At 30.9% G+C, this 19272-nt stretch overlaps 3 protein-coding genes across 4 annotated transcripts; 1 reads left to right on the forward strand and 2 right to left on the reverse strand.

The window, feature by feature from the left end:
- The first annotated feature begins 572 nt into the window (after window positions 1-572).
- On the forward strand, window positions 573-12835 carry LOC117210409. The gene is made up of 5 exons (XM_033453406.1): window positions 573-617; window positions 934-1075; window positions 1241-1320; window positions 7413-7740; window positions 8104-12835. Exons 1-5 carry the CDS (start codon window positions 573-575, stop codon window positions 8421-8423), a joined length of 915 nt encoding a protein of 304 aa, XP_033309297.1. The 3' UTR covers window positions 8424-12835.
- A 455-nt stretch (window positions 12836-13290) lies between these two features.
- On the reverse strand, window positions 13291-16254 carry LOC117210435 (golgin-84). 2 transcript variants are annotated; one of them, XM_033453447.1, is made up of 7 exons: window positions 16000-16254; window positions 15378-15820; window positions 14858-15305; window positions 14580-14784; window positions 14267-14506; window positions 13927-14148; window positions 13291-13767 (listed from the first exon to the last, which is right to left on the reverse strand). In XM_033453447.1, exons 1-7 carry the CDS (start codon window positions 16149-16151, stop codon window positions 13708-13710), a joined length of 1770 nt encoding a protein of 589 aa, XP_033309338.1. In that variant the 5' UTR covers window positions 16152-16254; the 3' UTR covers window positions 13291-13707. The 2 variants fall into 2 exon arrangements, with proteins under 2 accessions (XP_033309338.1, XP_033309340.1); XM_033453449.1 differs by having other exon boundaries at window positions 15993-16238.
- Window positions 16255-17040: 786 nt separating this feature from the next.
- Window positions 17041-18635, reverse strand: LOC117210440 (ATP synthase subunit b, mitochondrial). The gene is made up of 4 exons (XM_033453456.1): window positions 18526-18635; window positions 18003-18167; window positions 17557-17909; window positions 17041-17379 (listed from the first exon to the last, which is right to left on the reverse strand). Exons 1-4 carry the CDS (start codon window positions 18551-18553, stop codon window positions 17203-17205), a joined length of 723 nt encoding a protein of 240 aa, XP_033309347.1. The 5' UTR covers window positions 18554-18635; the 3' UTR covers window positions 17041-17202.
- Between the last annotated feature and the right edge of the window lie 637 nt (window positions 18636-19272).

Here is a 19272-nt window from a genome sequence, read left to right on the forward strand (position 1 = left end):
GTGTTTCTTTTGTTTGCACTGGTCTAGTGAAAAGAACGAGGAATTTTCTTGTTTAAATAAAATGACATATATGTACATATATATCTTTTTTCTCTTCATAATTTTAATGATAGATTGTCGATGTTACGTGGTGGATTAATCCGCGTCTTTTCCATATCTTGAAGTTGCTCTTAATGAAAATTAAAAGATTTGATAAAGCTTCTGTTTATTCGAGTAATTACTTTGTCATATAAAGAGAAGTTAGTAACTCTTGTGGACAGAGATAATATTTACTCAAAAAGATAGATTATTTGAGATTGATTTTTGAAAAGAAAAATAAAGTAAATCATAAAATTATTTAAGAAAGAAAGAAATATTTGATTGTAGAAAATGTTAGACGTTTTAAAAATTAATCAACGAATAAGGTAAACTATTTGTCTTGAATTTTCTAATATCACACAGGTTCATAGGAACTTTAAATACTTGCTGCGATCAAAGTGTGCATTATGCATCAGTGCTTTTTACCATGCTCGTATTCCCTCCACCTTCCCGCCCCCCCTTCCATTGGGAACCAAAAGTAAGGATCAAAAGGGATGGACGAAGCTGCGTGCAAAAATAGTTACGACGATAGAACAGTAGTAAGTGGGTGGCCAAAGGAAAGGGGAAAACGAGAGAAGCAAGATCGTTGATTGCAGACTGCAATGTTCTCCTTTAACGTAGTGATGGGAATGAGCTAATTGAAATATACTACAAAAATATCTCAAAAAGATATCCAATGATTTAAAAATGCTAAATTATGCGAATCTAGAACTATTCCTGTTACCTTTTCATTTTTATGAAAGCTATAACGAAATGAAAATTAACAACTAAACGCAGCGTTACGATTTACTTTGCAATTCTTTGAATCTTCAGCTTTGTGATTAATTTTGTAAACTGTCAGATCTTTAATTTCAGCTATATTACTTTTGTGATAAACAGCAAGACTTTGAAATATTCGGTTCCAATTTTCCTGCTATTGTCTTTCTTTGGTTACTTCTTCTTTACTATGATTCAGTCTATCATCAGAGAGCATATCTCGTGGCTATCAACATTAGCAGTAAGCACTAGCTTGTTCGTTTACTCGTAGTGAAAGACAGTCGAAGGTAGCCGTCGCTACTCGAGGAAAACGTTGCCAGACGGCAGAGTCGGTACCTCCTGGGGGGAAACAAGGGGACATCGTACGCATCCCCCACCGGTACATCACCAAAAAGCACTGCGTGAGGACGCACAAGCGAGGTCGTCGAACCCAACAGCGGTAGCCACGTGTATCCACGGGAATATCCCGTCCTTTTACCGCGAAGGGTGCGTGTAGTGTGAGTGTGAGAGACACGATCGTCAGCCAGCACGGGTTACGGGGTGGGGATGGTATATACCCATTGGCGAGACACCAAGATGTTCGATGGTGGGGGAAAAGCTGCACGTGGCTGTACTTGAGTGTGGAAGTAGAAGTCACAGAATGCAGCGACCTGCAATTCGCTAATCTTTCACATTTAATGGATCGATATTTTGCTAACGGTGCAGTTTGAAAACTGCAAATCCTATGATATTATCTTCTCTGACAAATAATCGAAAAGAATATATCACAAGAAATAATTAACAGAGTAATTGAAAAAACAAATCATCCCATAGATAGATTAATAAAATTAATCAAATTTTTGTAATGTTTCTCTCGATTTTGTTTTATTTCGCGTAACTGATAATCATATCCATTTGAATGACTGCATACATACATATTTACTTATTTGCTAGCTACGTTAAGAACGTTTAATGATAATGCCTGAATTAAAGCACACGGATCCGATTATTTGCGTCATATTTACTAAACTCCCTTTTATCTCGGTCCAATGTGTGTACCGTGATTGCAGAGTGTTTTATCTGGACTGAATTTTCGCTTCCTGTAAAGGGAAATAAATCGAAATTAAAATTACGCCGCTTGAAATCTTGTCAATGACGCAGGAAATTACAATCTTTCTCTTTTAATAAATGATAAATTTTCTTTCCTCTTATCGATTTTCATCGCAATTTGCTGAATGACTCTTTTTTTTTTTAGGGATGATATCAAAGGCGGTTACGTTGATAATTTCAAGAAACGGAGCGCGTGTAGTTTTTTAGTCCAAAATTTATCTCGTTCTTCTTTTTATAATTTATGATTTGTTAGGTTATCAATATTCTTGAAAGATTTATAGATACGGCTATTTTTGAATCTCATAGTTTGACCTTCAAAATTAAGATTATGACAAATGTCAAATATTATAATACGCTTCTTTACGAATTGTATTCGTAGTCGTGATATTGCTGTAAATGTCGACGAAAGATGAATTTGACATCCTGGCCGTTTCAAATTAGGCTCTCAATTAAAATTCTGTATGCAGATTGTCAGCCTCGGTAACACGGTCATTTATAGAGTGATAAATTTCGAATGTATCTCATGCAAGATCTCGTACAGCTCGTGAAACGGTAATAAACAATCGATAATGCTGTCACACGGGCAATCTAGTCATTCTTATGAGTTTCTGATACCGACAGCTTGTGCATGCCTGAATGGAATACTTAATAAGATCATTTTTCCTCGAGCGTTCGACACGTGGCACGTAAAACGAACTCCATGCGTGTCGCGAAATCTCGCAAGGGATTTTTTTTAAATGTCGACTCAATGAATTAATCGGAAGAACGTTAATAGAATTTTATTTTGCGCAATAACCTCTAATTTAGTATAAAATATTATTTATACTTTATCTGTTTTTTTTTTTTAGAATTATTTTATCGTCAAGCTATTCTGCTTTATCAAAACAGTGAGTTAATGAATGTGCCTATCCTGCGCAATCGTTAATATAATACTTCCGGTTGTTAAAATTCCTAACCCAACCTTTTTCCTTCTACTCTCTCAATTCTTTCGATATTTGAATCGTGTTTACATTTTATTCCATTTGAAGATGCGAGTTACTGACTACAGCTTAATTATACACTGTTATATACATACATTTCTTTATCTTTGTTTTGAAATAGACATAATACAATGTTCCAAAGGAAGATGAACGATTCGTGTAATCTTCAGAGGTTGTACATATTGTTCATAAATATTTGTTGAATATTGCATCTAAGAACTATTACGCTATGACTAATAATCATCACATTCTAAATAATATTTTATTCAGTGTCATATAATAATTAATTTCATCATAAAATAGCAGATTCCGTTCCAGAAATAAAAATATAGTTATGATTTATTTCTCACTACATGTGAGAATGGGCGTACATGCTGTTATGCGAACAATATTTTTACTCCTCAACGTTCAACGCTGACACGTGCCGACGCGGTTTTCTTCCTTTCCCTTTTGCTTCTTTTTGGTCTTTTTTTAAAATAATAGGGTGAAAAAAATCGAAATAGTTTTTCACGAAGGTTGCATTGCACGTGTAACTCTTGGAAAGGCCGTGAATGGCCGCAACGATAAATATAACTATGCCTCTGAACTGTAAGTTCAGCACGTGTATCGGTGAAATTTTTATATAGGTAGGCGCAATACCTATGGAACCTTTCGTCGCCCCTTTTAAGATCCAGTTTCAGTCAACCGGAAAGAAAAATTCACGAAAACGTGATCGATTCGCAACTTTCGGACAGATTTCCCTTACATTACTGCAAACTTCGCTCTCCGTGTCGAAATATATTGTTTCAGAACTCACATTTTTTATTTTATGCTTTATCTGCAAATTTTTAGTACGTGATTATATCGTTGAAGTTTCATTGAAGAATGTGAGGTAATCATTTAACACCGAAATTTTGCTTGCTTATGAGAAAAAGCTGCCAGTTGATTACAACTTCTTATTTTAATTTAAAAAACAAGGAGCAGTAAAATAATACATTTATAGAAAATATGAATGTAACTTTCAAGCCGCGTACTTTTATTACATGTTTATTACTAATTTCATGCATACTCATGTATGAATGTTTAAAAATTGTCATGCAACTTTTTAGTCAACGCGGTTCTTTTGGTACCTTCATTTTTAATTCGCGTTCTTCCTTTTTAACATTATTATGCATTTACATTCATTCGTTTATCCTGTTATCGCCACTACGAGAGTGAATCGAAACGCGTTTCCAAACGTGATAAATTGGATCTTCCTTTAAAAGAGGATTTCTAGAAGCGCACGTGCAACGCTAGTATAAATTTTTAACGATGTCCTAGAAATTCAGCGCATCACGTTGACTCACGATAAATTCTTGGAAAATTGCCGTAGAGTTCGAATATGACACGTGGCCGTGGTGTGCACTGTGCACAGCCGTAAATATAGCGGATATCGACGAAACGAGATACACGTGTGCCTTTCTTCGTCGAAGGCCTTGCACTTCTCCCTAGCTTCGCACTCGTGATTCTCACGTAGTTGCATCATATTATCAAACAATTTTATTTTCCCTATCTAACTTTTATCTCGGAAACATTACAGGAACGTGCTGGTTATTGCGAGTATCAAAAATGTGTTACCATCGCCTGGCTATAGTTCCATCATTGTCACATTTCCATGGATGAATCGAATAATTTTTCGATTTCGATAATTTTATATTTGAAAGACGAACGTCGGAAATAGGATACAGACTTTAGAATATAGAACTAATAAAAAATGTAAAATATAAAATATTAAAATAACAGTTACAGTTATTCCCAAAAACCAATTTCGTTCTTCGCGAATAATCGATCGAATAAGTAACGTAACGTTTAAAAAATATAGACATACATACAGAAACATAGAAAGTAAGAACTTAACTTCCAAGTTACGTGGTTAATGCTATGTAGGATTAAATGAGAAATTGTTATGCGGAAATCGGGGACGCAAAGCGAAAGGCGGTAGATGAACCAAAAATTTAGCACGCGTACCCTTATTGAAGGCCATCCAGTTTCCTCGCTGTTTTACTCTCTCCTCTTCTCCTTCTCTCCTTCTCTTTTTGTCCACGATGCAACCCCTCTGCAATAATCCGATTGTAGAGCTCCCAGTTGACCTTCATTCGTACGGGAAGTTGCCATTGACGAATGTCTGTATTGTAATGCCAGCACTTTGCTTTTGCCCGCGTGTTGGTTGTTGGGTGCGAATCCACGAACGCTCAGATACGATACCTACGATATGTCACAGCTGTTCCCCTCGTGAAATATCGTGGGCATATTCGTCATGAGTCAAAATTACCGTTACCATTTAATGGAAAAGATCATACTGCTATACTCGTGCTCATCGAATTCGATGGACTTTCGCGGAGGACACAGAAATGTCGGACGATCACCGGAAGGATTTTTTACACTTTCACGGCTAAATATTTAGACTTAAAGGATAACTTACGTCCGTTCTCTTAAGTCCAGAAGCGAGAATATAATATAATAACTGATAATTTACGTAATTTGCTAAATTATACAATCAACTGCGATGATTAGAGTGTTCAAAGTTTTACAGATTTATATGAAATTTTTTAAAACAGCGTAATTATACATATATTATCTAAACTTCATTTTGAAGTAACTTTCAAATTAAGTAGATAAGTATATGTGGTGACGGTAAAAATGAGCATATTCTGAATATTTTATCCTCCTTATACCTATGAGTATATGTATAATAAAATTCAGTAGAAGATATATATGCGCTATATACGTTATACGTATATGCATGCACATGTATATGTTTATTCATTCATTCATTTATTTATGATATATCACGAGAATTGTAGCCGCAATTGGATTATGCATGTTTCTTGAAGCGATTATCAGTATTGTTTCATAGTCGTACGTGGTGCGACGAAATCTGAGGTCAAAGTAGTCGGGGTAACCGGTCGAGGGGAGACGAGAAGTCATGCCGAGGCTCTATAGCTTTAGTTCGGTGCAGGCACGTGCACCGACGTTCACAGTAATCGGGTCATCGCCTGCATCGATCGCGTCGTCAACCGGTACGAGCGAACACGTGTAATTCATAGCCAAATCATACTACACACGTTAGTTTCCTCAGTGAAACCGGTGATTCTGCATTCTTCCTTGTTCTTACCTTCAAACTATACCAAGATCTGTCGTTTTTAAAAATGCATTTCAAATTATTCCTGATAATGATAACGTATCTGTTAAAGAATTAAGTAGAATTTTCTCGGCGGCTTTTTCGCGTACGTCTAAAAAGCAAATGACAAAGCAAAATACCTTGCATTAAATGTAATTAGAAATTCATTCGATTAATTAAGCCAATACTAATAACGTTAATACGTGTAACTCGGTGATTCACATGTTTGTATCTTTATCGCATTTAGTTGTCTTTATTTTAAATCGTTTCACGTATTTTCACACGTGCGAACATTGTAAAGTACTTGCTTTACATCGAGCATTACGCAGGTGCGCACGTGCCTTCTGAGGTCAAGGTGCAACACACCGACCTGGCTGGTATTAATAGACGTCTGTAACAAGTGAAAGTCTTCTTGGTCCTTCGTTTATAAATAATTCCCTGATCGCAAAGTGAGACGATGTTTCCGCGCCAATGACAGACCTGATATTAAATTATTCCTCATTAATCTTATAACGAGACGAGGATGTGATTTTTAAGCCTAGCGGCTAAGGCTGTTACTTTTTATTTAAGCATATTTTATCATACTTTTCGTCTCCTACGGTGCTGCAACTTGAAAATTGAATATGTTGTCGCTCAGTTTTATGCAATCGAAACTGTTTTTACTAATAATAGCTTTTTAAAATTTATACTGATAAACTACTGAAAACATTTCCTACAATGCAACTCAAGCATACTTATCGCAGATGAATCATAATTCAAACATTAGTACTATTGTATTGTAGCTTTTTAACAAATCTGTCATACGAGTCACATGGATCAGTCATCGATGAAAAAGAGTACTTTCGCGGAACAAAGCGCATCATCGATGCGTATGTGGGTCATCGATCGTTCTCCGTTCGTTAAATTACGCAGATGACTAGTAGCAGGTATCATTATATATCGCTGACAGAGCAATTATCACAATCAATAGACTGTAACGTATTTAACGTACGTAGTAAGAAACGTAACAAAAATTATATAACGAAACGTAGTTTTGCGAGAACGTGGATATTTTCATGAATGGTTCAATTGCGACGAACATTCGTAAAAATTGTTCCATCGACTTAGAAGACAGACAAAGTTAAATGAAAATTTTCAGACAAGATTTGCGTATTTTTGTAACACATACATATACGTATGTACATATGTATAATATATATATTCACGAGTATAGCAATAGAAATTGCAATTATAATACAATCGATTTTATAAAGAATGTTATCAAAGATGAGAAATCATCGGAACCCGAGAATATACTTTTATAATTTTATTCTCTCTCTCTTGAAATATGTACTCTATTTCTAGTTTTGTTTTATTTCTTCTGCTTTCAGATCTTTCATTATAAAATGGCTCCGACTGTTTACTTGTCGGAACTACCAGTTGTAAGAACATCGACAATTCCATGCTCGCGACGAAGACAAAGGGTACGTAACGGGGCTGTAGCAAAGCAGCAGAGACTAGAATTCAGACGATTGGAAACGAACGAGCCTTCTCGTGACGATATATCTTTAACGCCACCGGAAAGTCCTCTATGGGATCCAGAGAGTCCCAGTGTCTCTTGTGCCCCGATCATTGTCGCTTCTTCCTCTGCGAACGTTTCGGCTAGAGTTCCAGCGGATATAAAGGAACATTGGAAGGTGTTCCTAGCGAGACGGAAAGGTGTGCCTTTTAGTGTAATTGACGGTAAATGGACAATATAGAAAAAGAGTAGCTTTTGCAGTGAAAGTTTTATTAAAAAGTGAAGTGATCTTTTATTTGCATCATTCTTTCGGCGAGTAATAATCGCTTGAATAATAATTTTAAATATTTCTAATATTTCCCAAAGGAACTGCAAGTAACGATTTATCTATATCGAATATGAATTTACTCATCCGATAGAAATTGTAGAAAGGAGAATTTTTATTTAATTTTGGGATCATTGAGAAAGAAATTTGTGAATTGCGGAAATTATTATATATCGTTAAGTGTAGAAAATTTGTTCAAAATACAAGCTACTCTAAAATATATTATCATAAATCGCAGGTCTTTTAGATATCGTTGTACGTACGATGGCTTTGATTCGACGAAACAACATCCTTCAAGAAAGAGTGAATGCTTTGCGTGCAGAGACTCGAGATTTCATTCATTCGGTGTTGAATAATCCCGAAAACAAATGCATACAACAGAGATTGGACGCGATAGACTGCAAGGAAGCGGATGTGTCCTCGTCGACAGAGGAAACCATAGCAAGACCGTCCCTTCCGCCTACGCCGGACTCGACGAATTCTTCGTCGAATGATATCACATCGACCTGTGATGGCAGCGAAAGCACTTCTGAACGATTCTCCAACGACGAATCATAATATTTGAGAATCGTGCGCAAACGAAAGATAAAAGTTCGAAGCGAAACCAAACGGAATGAGATGTTGATCGGTTACTTGATTTGAATAGCCTGAGTCGCTTTGTCGGTACACATAATATAGCAATCGAACGATTAATACGATCGCTTCTTGATCGAACAAGATGAGAAATGAAGGTTTTACTGATGATGATACGAATTAAGTTGAATCGATGAATTTCTTAAAGTTTGTTTTTTTTATCGGTTTGCATATAAGATGATCGGTATCTAATTTATATTGAATTTATGTTATCTTTGTATTTTAGACATGTTAAGCATTTAAAGATTGATCCACACGAGGATTATAATTTTCATTCATTTTATCTTATACATTTCAATTATCAAAAATTCTATCGACCGATAAAGACTACCTATATTGTAGATTAGAATTCAAAAAGTAAAACTTAAAAATACAAATGATTCATTAACGAAGGAGAGATTACATAAAATTGTACGTAATGTATATAATAACGAACTCAAAAGAAATCGTTCTGTTAAACAAAGATCGAGTTCTCCAAGATTATTTCTTTTTCTTTTTTCTTTTTTCTTTTTTTTTCTCCTTCAAAAAATTACATTTCTAATTCGTAAACTCTCATTTCTCGTTTTACGAAGTAGTCGTAGAAAAATCTACATTATCAATGAAAGATACGCAGTTCCTTATTATCGACCGTTCTTTTACCTCTTATTATCTGTATTAGTTGCACTTTAAGAAAAAGACGATTTAATTATTCGACACAAGGTAAAATACAAAAAATGCAATATTTTCAATATTAAGAAAAAGAAAAGATCTCAGCCACACTTTTGATACAAAAGTTAGTTAAAGAAATTTACATGTCGACGAAGTAACTCAGAGAAATCGTGAAATGATATAATGTTACAAAATCGATGTAACATGTAACGTAGAATTATTACAATTACTTGATATACATGATTAGATACTTATTAACATTTTCAATGCTACATTCGAAAAAGGGCGTTGCGGTATATAAATAAAATTGCAGGACTACTTCACGTTTTAATTTTAGTATTCAAGTTTTATGCGTAAAGCTTTTCTAGACAAACTTGCGTTAGAACTAGAATAAATTAGAATTAAAGAAATGAGAAAAGCAAATGAAAATGCCCTGCAAATTTGGTGGCTGTGAAATTTGTATTCGCGTCTGTAATTCTGCCTTTTTCTCTCGTTTTTCTGTGCAACAATTTCGCGATTAATTAAATTAGAAATTGCTCGTCTTTCTCGAACAAAATCGCGGCATTGTCTCAAAAAGATCGTGCGACCGTTAACGGAAATGTCCACATTCAATCGACGAATATACTTTTAAGAAATCTACGATCGTATCGTATAGAATTAAGTGATAAAAGATTTTTAATCTAGACAGTGCAGATTTTCTAAACTCGTTTCATATCACACTAAATTTGTTTCATTGGTCGACCTATGTTCCACTTACATACTTACATACTTAATTGATACTGCGCTAAAAAGGTGTTTGCAGATTAAGTGTATCGTAAGATAAACGCCCACTTTTTACTCATTTCAACTACTATCATACGAACAATGTCGTTGTTCGAAATGTAAAAACTTATTGCGATAAATATTAATTTAAAAAAAATAATCAAAAAATATTCACAGTATTTCTAAGAAGAGAAATATTTCTTCTTTTAAACTTCGTTTATGTTGATAATATAACAAGCACAAGTTAGAAACATATAATATACATTGATCTGCTTGATGTTAAATACCTGTAATCTTTTCCCCATGCAAAAAAAATTAGCAGTGTCAATACGCATAGTATCTATTAACGTACCTTCTTAAGAGAGGTTTGTCTAATAGTTTTCAAGTAACGTACCTCTTCGTTTATCGATTATATACATGTATATATACATATATATGCATATGTTATATGTACATATATTTTGACATATTTCATAAGAGTCGAACTTAAAAGCAATGTTAATTGTACTGATTCGTTAAAATCAAGTTGTGATCGTCTACTAATCATAGTATTTTGAAAATGTGGTTCATGTGAAATCTCATACCAAGTCCTTCCGACTTGGGTTTCTTGTTTTAGCGTCCATATTATCATGAGCATTTTTCTGGCATCATATTTTTCGAAAGGGGGGAGAGATTTGCTTATAATTCTTCCACGGAAATCTACTAATTAGTCATAATAATTTCAATTCAGGCTCTTCTCATCTTCACCTTCAATAACTTTAAATTTTCACACTGTCAGACTGCATATATCACGAAGAATCCGATTTAATTGTTCTTCCAACGGTATATAAACAGAAACGAACAAAAAAATCGCGATTTTCCCAAAGTACGAAAAATTACATTTACGCGAAAGACGTTTACTAATTGAAATAAAAGTAAACCTTTAACATAGAATCATGCGGAAAGCTATATGTACTAATAACAAACTTGTACATTTATTTCGAAATTAGTACATTTTTTAAAAGAAATATTTTCTAACTTAATTGAAATGATCGAATCAGAAATTATTCGAAGACCGAATTAGGGTTACAACTCACGTTTTCGCTCGGTACATTGCACCGTATGCATTAACACGTATCTCGCAATGTTTCCAACTTTTAACCTATATAGATTGTCTCCTTGTATGGGATCGATGAAAATCTAACGCTAAAAAATGATAAAATGATGCAACATATCGTATCGATGAAACGAAAGTCCCTATAAGATGTGTATCAGTATTGAAAATAATACGCAAAACGAAAAAATGGAAACAAGTTTTAACACCGATGATTCAATGACAGATCCAATCGACAAAAAAGTGACACAATTATCAACTTTTTTGCATTTCAATATTAGATTGCATTTCGATTAGAACATTCGTGAAAAGAAAGAAGATCTTATCCGAATAGTCTAGCAGTTTTCATTTAAACCGAATATCGACCACCGTTTACACGTATCTATTAAATCACAAAAATCGTGCCTAAAAAGTATAGGAATCATGTATGCTATTCTCCAGTTGCTAAAGCAATATACCTAGTTGTAATTTATTCTGCTTAAGCTTTATTCTAATTGTTACATACGAATTAGGTCGTGTCGCGTTTTTTGCGAAAACGTTCAATATAATTGTATATCTTTATAAAGGTAAATTATAATACGATAGAGAATAGTGTAGATTATAAATTATGTGCTCAACAATAGTAATTTGATGATTATCAACAGAGGCGTAGCATTAGACAGTACTAGGTCAATCAGTAAGAAATTGCTCATTGTTTTAACTTTAAATTTCGTAAATGCGACCAACCACTCAAATGAAAAAGCAATTCCTTGAATATCAAACGTAAAATATATACATATGTATACGGTATATCCTGTTTAACTGGAAACGCTCAAATATTTGAAAAATATGAGTGATACGAAAAAATGTTTCAGACTGAAGTTGTATGGTATCGAGAGTAAGATATTGTGCTTTTATCTATTCGACCTTGAAACATCCTGTAAAAGTGATATTAAAATTTTTAGATGGATACCTCTATTTTTTATTACTTTTGCATTATTCTTATTATCTTTTATTATCCTTGTAGTTGACATCCAGACTAACTTTTTTCAAAACACTACAAACTCGTATTTTTTGCACCGTCCACTATTGAGATATGAATTTTAAAATTCGCCGTGCCACCGGTATTAGCGCTAACCGATGTGTACACCACAGTATAAGACGCATAAAGATATTTTTCATGATGCTAAGAAATACAAGGCTATAGTTTTCTAATGTTTTAAAAATGGTCAGATAGTTGCGAACAGTCATTTTTCGGTCATTCTTTGTATTGCTCAGCCGAATCTGAAAGTTTAAATTTCGATAATGGATGGTGCGAAAGACACAAGTTTCTACTATTTTAAAAATGTCTGAATATCAGCTACAAGAATATGTAATAAAAAATTAAGGCATCGATTTAAAAATTTTAATGTCAGCCTTACAGAACTTTTCAAGATCCTCGCAAGGTCAAACAAATAAAAGTATAATATATCTCCCGCAATACCATACAACTTCAGTCTGAAACATTTTTTTGTATCATTCGAGATATTTGAACGGTTCCAGTTAGACAAAACATATTGCATGTCTACAGAAAAGTAGAAGCGCGAATGAATATACAGAATTTTGTTTGTTCGCATATCTCTGTTTTTGCATGGCATATCAAATTCTTTTCGTTTAGGATATCATAGTAATACATAGCAATAAGAATCAACCAAATCAAATTAACAATCATAGGGAAATGTAAAGATAATCAATAATAATAATTAGTTAGGATATACCTAGTTAGATATTTCCGCTTTTTGTAATGATATATGTAAAACACATTTAAAAAATTTTAATTTAAAATTATTAATAAATTATTGGACATACATTGAAATGATCTTAACTTCTTGAAAGCGCATCTGTTAAATTACTGTTTTAAACGTTCTTCACAAAAAAATTTAAATCCTCTATGTGATCACGTTCAATTCCATATCGTTAACAGATACTAGCTTGCATTAAATAAACATTTAACTACTATAATTAATTAAATAGTGTTAAATTTATATCAATGATACCATATACAATTACAATTATCACATAAAAAGTAATGAAATCATAAATTCATTATTAACTTTCACACATAAAAATCATTTTTATCATTTGATCATTATTGCTCATTACAATATCCTTAGCTACTATTTCCAGCAATAAATAAAAAATTTTGTTCTTATATCTAAAATTATCCATTTCAACTTAAAGAATAATAAGTGCTTTTTTTTAAAGCATTTCATGTAGAAAAAATATAATACAAGCAATTATTTATTTATTTATTTATTTATTTAGGTTAGGTTGAATTAAATACATTATGTTCATTATATTTGTAGTATTATCTGTTTTTCTGTATAATGAAAAAATAAATGATAATTTGAATAAATAAGGATATTTCATTGCTTATTAATTGTAAATATAGGATTTCTGTTCTATTCTAACAACAATTACGTACAAGGGAATATACTACACTGATCAACATGGTATACATACATATATTATAAACGAGATTCAATAAAACAATCATTCAAATACATTTATAAAAATTAACATATATATCTCTTTAGAAATACAATTTTCGTACATTATATAACATACCATTTAATAGTTTATAAAAAGTTACTAATATAATTAGTAATTAATATTAGTATATGTATGCACCAATCCAATGTAATATTTACAAAAATATTCTATTACATGTATTGTAAATATCATACATTAATGCGCTTCTGGCGATTGCGATAGAAGAACTATAAGAACCAAAAACTGAAGTAATGCCTGTAAAAAATTAGAAAATATATAAAATAAACTTTTGTTAGCAGTTACAATAAATACATTTATCAATAAGTATGAACTATTTAATGTTTAATTTGATATTAATTTCGATTACCTTTTATTCAAACTATAGTACTTCTAAGTTAAAATGTTCCCACTTACCATATAAATTAGTACCAAAATCCTTGCAAGAGGATACCTTCTTAAAAATACTCCTGTACGAATACTAATAGCATCTAACAATGAATAAGCTCGTTTTACTCTTCTAGTAACTCCAGTATCAAATGGAGTTTCTATCAAAAATGTGGGTACTTGAGCTTTAGCGTCATCTGTATCGTTTATGTTATTATACGAAACGTTACGTCGACTATTCCTAAATTCATGCTGTAAAGAAAATATCTCATTATATTTAGTTTTAAATTGTTAATATCGTTATATTTAACTAAAGAATATCCTTCTTATATTTAACTCGAATGAAAGCACTTTCTATTAATTAACTTACTTCTATTTTTTCTAATTGTAATCTTAAAGCATTTCTTTCAGTTGTTAAAATTTCTAATGCTTGTTGTTTTGAAACCAATGTTTGGGTCAGAGATGTCAATCTTGATTCTACTTTGCTGCTTGGTGTCGAAGCTGCGGATAATTGCACCCTAAGCCGAGTGATTTCAGAATCACTTTTTTGTAGTTGTGTAGTATAATTATTACGTTGACGAATTAATTCATCCTTTAATGATCTTATTTCCTACAATAATGATTAGTATTAATCGATTTCACTAAATATAACATATATGAAAAGTAAAAATATATTAATTTACATCTGAATGTAATCTTGCATCTTCTTCTGCATCTAATCTTCTACGCCTTTCTGTAGCAAGAATTTCTTGAGCTTGTATATTTGCTTCAGCAGATTTTTGTCTCATTTTTTCCAATTTTACATCAGCATTCATTAATTCTTCACGTACTATCCTTAATTGCTCAGAACTTTGTTGATTTTCTTCTCTGAGTATATCACGTTCTTGCCTGTCATATAATATAATGTATATTATATTACTTGTAAATACTTATCCATCTTACATTTTAAATTTATATTTACCTGAGTTGGTTTAGTTCCATAATTGTTATATCATCCATCCCTGTAGACTCATTGCACCTTAATTCTGCTATTAATTTTTCTTTTTCTTGCAATGTTTTTAGAGCTCTAGCTTTATGTTGTTCTAAATCAGATCTAGTGGAGTTTAATTCTAATCTACTTCTCTCTAAAGCTGATTGTAATTCTATTACTTGCTTGGATAATTGTACTTTTTCTGTATATAAAGACTGCAATTTTTCATTCAGAACTATGATTTCTTTTTGATGATCTGTTTCTTGTTTTCCAAGTAGTTCATTCCTTTCTTCTAAGTTTCTTTCTACTTCTTTCAAATACTTTCTTATATACTTATTGTGAGATGAATTCATCAATTTATCTATTTCTGTATTTTCTTGTTTCACATCATACTCGTATTCTTGTTTTATATTATCAGACTTTTCCATAACAGTATGATCTGAAACAAATTTGAAAATCTTTTGAATTTTAAAATTGATGCAAATTAAATAAATTCAAAGTGTAAATTTACCATTATTCAAAACAATATCAGAAGTTTGATTTTCCATTATTTCATTATTTAGGGTATTTATTATTACATTTTTACAAAAATTAGCATTGTCTACATTCACATCATCATGATTAAGGTTATCTGGCATCTCTACAGATGTATGGACAAAACTAGGACTAGAGCGGCCACTATGAATTGATAAGTCCGATACAGAATCTGTAGTATCTGTTGGATGTTCAACCATGAGCGATGAAGGTGTTGATGGTGACATTGAAACTTCTGCTACATTATTTTTTGGACTTGAATCTAATGTATTTAAGAAAGTTAGAAGCTCTTCGTCTTTAGACATAACAGAATTTGTTGTCAATGATGAAAGATTTGGTACTGAACGAACATAAGGAAATTCTTTTAATGATTCTGTATGTGTAGAAGGTTTCAAAATTGTATCATCTTGTGTGTTAACACTGAAATATATCAAAGGAATTGTTGTACTTTAGTTAACAATTATTGATGCACATAAAGATTAATATAAATAATGATAAAAAATAACAGAAATTAATTTATTTTTAATTAAGTAAAATTTTAATAAACTTCAATTATGCATTTATATTTTTCTAAATTTTTAGTAATTAATACTTTTTACCATGACTCAGAAGAAATCCATGTAACATGTGTCAACTGAGATTGGGATAACTCATATTTGTCTTTATTTAAAACAGCCGCAGTGTTTTTATCTATTTTATTTAATAAATTTTCTGCCTTATCAGCAAGACCTGACAACCATGCCATTTTCATATAAAAACGAAAATATACACTTATACATATACTTCTTATAACTTTGATGACGTTTAACACTTGACAGAATTCATGTCCTCGAACCGTAGAAACTTAACCTAAAAAAACAAAATATCCATACATACATACATATACATATATATATATATCCATCATTCTATCAGTTCGCTTTATTATAATTCTTTAACATTTATCAAGCAATTCTTTTATTTTGATATTGTAATTATTTAAATTTCTTAATTCAATTAACGAAAAGTATCCTAATGATTTAACAAATATTAATTATTATTTTACTAAACATAAAAATGATTTATGTTGTTATGAATAAAAAAATGAAACTACAAAGTGATTATTTTTACAACTTTCTGATAAATCTGTTAGATATACTACAGTCGTATGTTTAATATTTCAATATATGTCATACACTTGAATTAGGTATATATATGTACTTACATGACTTTTTATAGATGTTTAATCATAATTCAGTTCATTAATAATAACCAACTACTTGGAAAATAAAAAATATTAAATTGGAATGATTATACGTATATTTAATCATTATGCTTAAAGAATTATAGGTAACAAGGCAAGAAGAAACAGCAGCTACTGAAATTTCTAAAAAATACCAATCTTCAAAAATTATGAATATTATAAATAATATAAATTGAGTTGCTAATAAAAGTAATGACCCAACTTAGTGGTTCATGTGACTTAAAGTCACATTATATAAACCAGAATTAATAAAAAAAATAAAAAATTATTATGAATATATATTCCACGTAAAATTATAAATAAAACATATCAAATCTACAAAATTAATCCAAATCAAATCCAAATAAAATTTACGTATGAATTTTATATTACGAATGAAAAAAATCACTATGCATAATTTAGTATTATTTCTCAATGACATTTATTTAACTTAAAAGATTATGTTTATTTTGTTTATATAATTATTTCAACAGCTTTTGGATATTTTCGTAACTTTTTTACAATGAACTAGTCCACATTACTAATAGTACTTTTATTTTCTCTGATTCAAAATAAAATTTTAAGCCTTTGCAGAAAGACTTTCAAGATCCTTGATACACTGCAGAAGATTAGCTTTCTCCTGTTCTGGTGTAATAGATTTTAATACACTATTTGTAATCCATTGTACCATGTGTTTCTGAGCAATCCTACGATCTATATTATCTATTTGGGCATGATAATCCAGGATTTTTTTAACCTGTAAAGAAAATATACACAAGAAAATATACTATGTAACAATTGTTATTAGTAATATCAATTTTTTAGGATATACTTAGCTTCTTTATTTGTCTTAATGTTAATATTAAAAAAAATACAGTAAATAATAAAAATTTACTAAAATTTATATAAAAATACGTAAAAATAAGCATGTTACCTCTGTGTAAACAGTTGCCAGATTTTCCCTATAACTAGCTTCTAACTGCATCATAATATTTTGCTTTTTTGCATCATAGATCATCAATTGTCCTTCTGTACGCCACTTTTCCTTTTCCAAATTATCAATTGCAGCTTTTTGTTCTTCTATAATTTCATTATTAGAAAGATTAAGATTATCTTCAACTTCATCAACCTTTTTATCTAGGAATGTTGCAACTTTGGGTCCAAGTTTGTATGAAACATATAGAATAATAGAAAGCAAACAAATTCCACCATAATATTCGTGTTCTAGGATATACCACTCCTTGGATAATAAGTATGTTGAAAAAGTCGTTAAAAATACATATGGACCTAAACACAAAAGTTATATTTTATAATTTTATAATTAAAAATTACATCTTAAATTAAAGAAGTGGATGAGTATGTTACAAATTATCAATTTACCTGTTGCACCAGTTTTAGGGTAGAAAAAGCGAAACCATTCATCTGGGATGAACCCAAACCTAACTGGAGCTGGTTCGATGGGACGCTTTGGACGTGGTACATTACATGAGGCAACTGCAGTTGTTTGGATCCCACAAGAAGCTACAGTTTTCAGCTGTGAAGAAACTGTAAAATAAATTATAGAGATAAAAGAATACAAAAGTGCAGAAATATATTCTACCTACTACTTAAAATTAAATATTAACTAAGAAACTGATTGCAATTCATGCTGTCAAATATGAATGTATTTTACAATTTATGCAACATATTGCTTGAAACATTGTACAATAAAATTAGTACAATGATATTTTAGAAGTAAAATATCATACAAGTGATATTACATTATTACATAACGGCAATAAAATAATCGATATAAATTTGACAATAAAAGAAATATTATACGGAAATGATATAAAATTAATAGTACATGAAATCTTTTGCAAAACAATAATTATAATTTGTTATATTTAAAATTTTATCTTACTATTACGGATATTTAATCTTGACAACATTCTGTCTCCCTAATTGTCACGGAAGAATCCAGGACCTCTTACACGAATCCACGAAGTTAGCTGCACAATAGTTTCTAAAGCATTTAATAGATAGTAGAGCAATCTATCATCTAATACAGTAATCGTACATTGTGCATAGTAAAATTTTCATCAAATATTATTTAATACTGTGCACATTTTGTTATATAGATATGAATTAAAATTATTTAGAATATTATAAATTTATTATTAATAAATCCCTATATCATGTTTTTAATTGAAAACAGTACTTTAGAATGCTTATAATTTACAAATTTTGTACACTCCTTAATAAAAATTACTGTGGTTTTTCTTAAAATTGTGCAAATTTAAAAAAAAGGTAAATTTTTTTCAGTAACCAATATGCAATTTCAATGTACAAGTTTATATGATATAAATAGACACTTTCAAAAAATACATATTTAACATTTATGTTTTAAAGCAACATTTTTAATTTTGTTTGCTCTATAATACTATTTTTAAATTACCTTTTTATTTTACCTTTATATATTAAATTATTTATATATGAAAAAGGACTAATTTGTAATTTGCTATAAATATTGAATTTTATATGTACTGTATTTAAATATGTTTAGTCGTTATATATGTATATGTTATTATATTATACTAAATTATATTAAATTATCTTATTATATATTAAATTAATATATTATTAGAATATTATTGTTATTATATATTGT

The sequence above is a fragment of the Bombus bifarius genome, unplaced genomic scaffold (genome assembly GCF_011952205.1).
Source record: "Bombus bifarius isolate JDL3187 unplaced genomic scaffold, Bbif_JDL3187 scf7180000008203, whole genome shotgun sequence".
NCBI classification, from domain to species: Eukaryota; Metazoa; Arthropoda; class Insecta; order Hymenoptera; family Apidae; genus Bombus; species Bombus bifarius.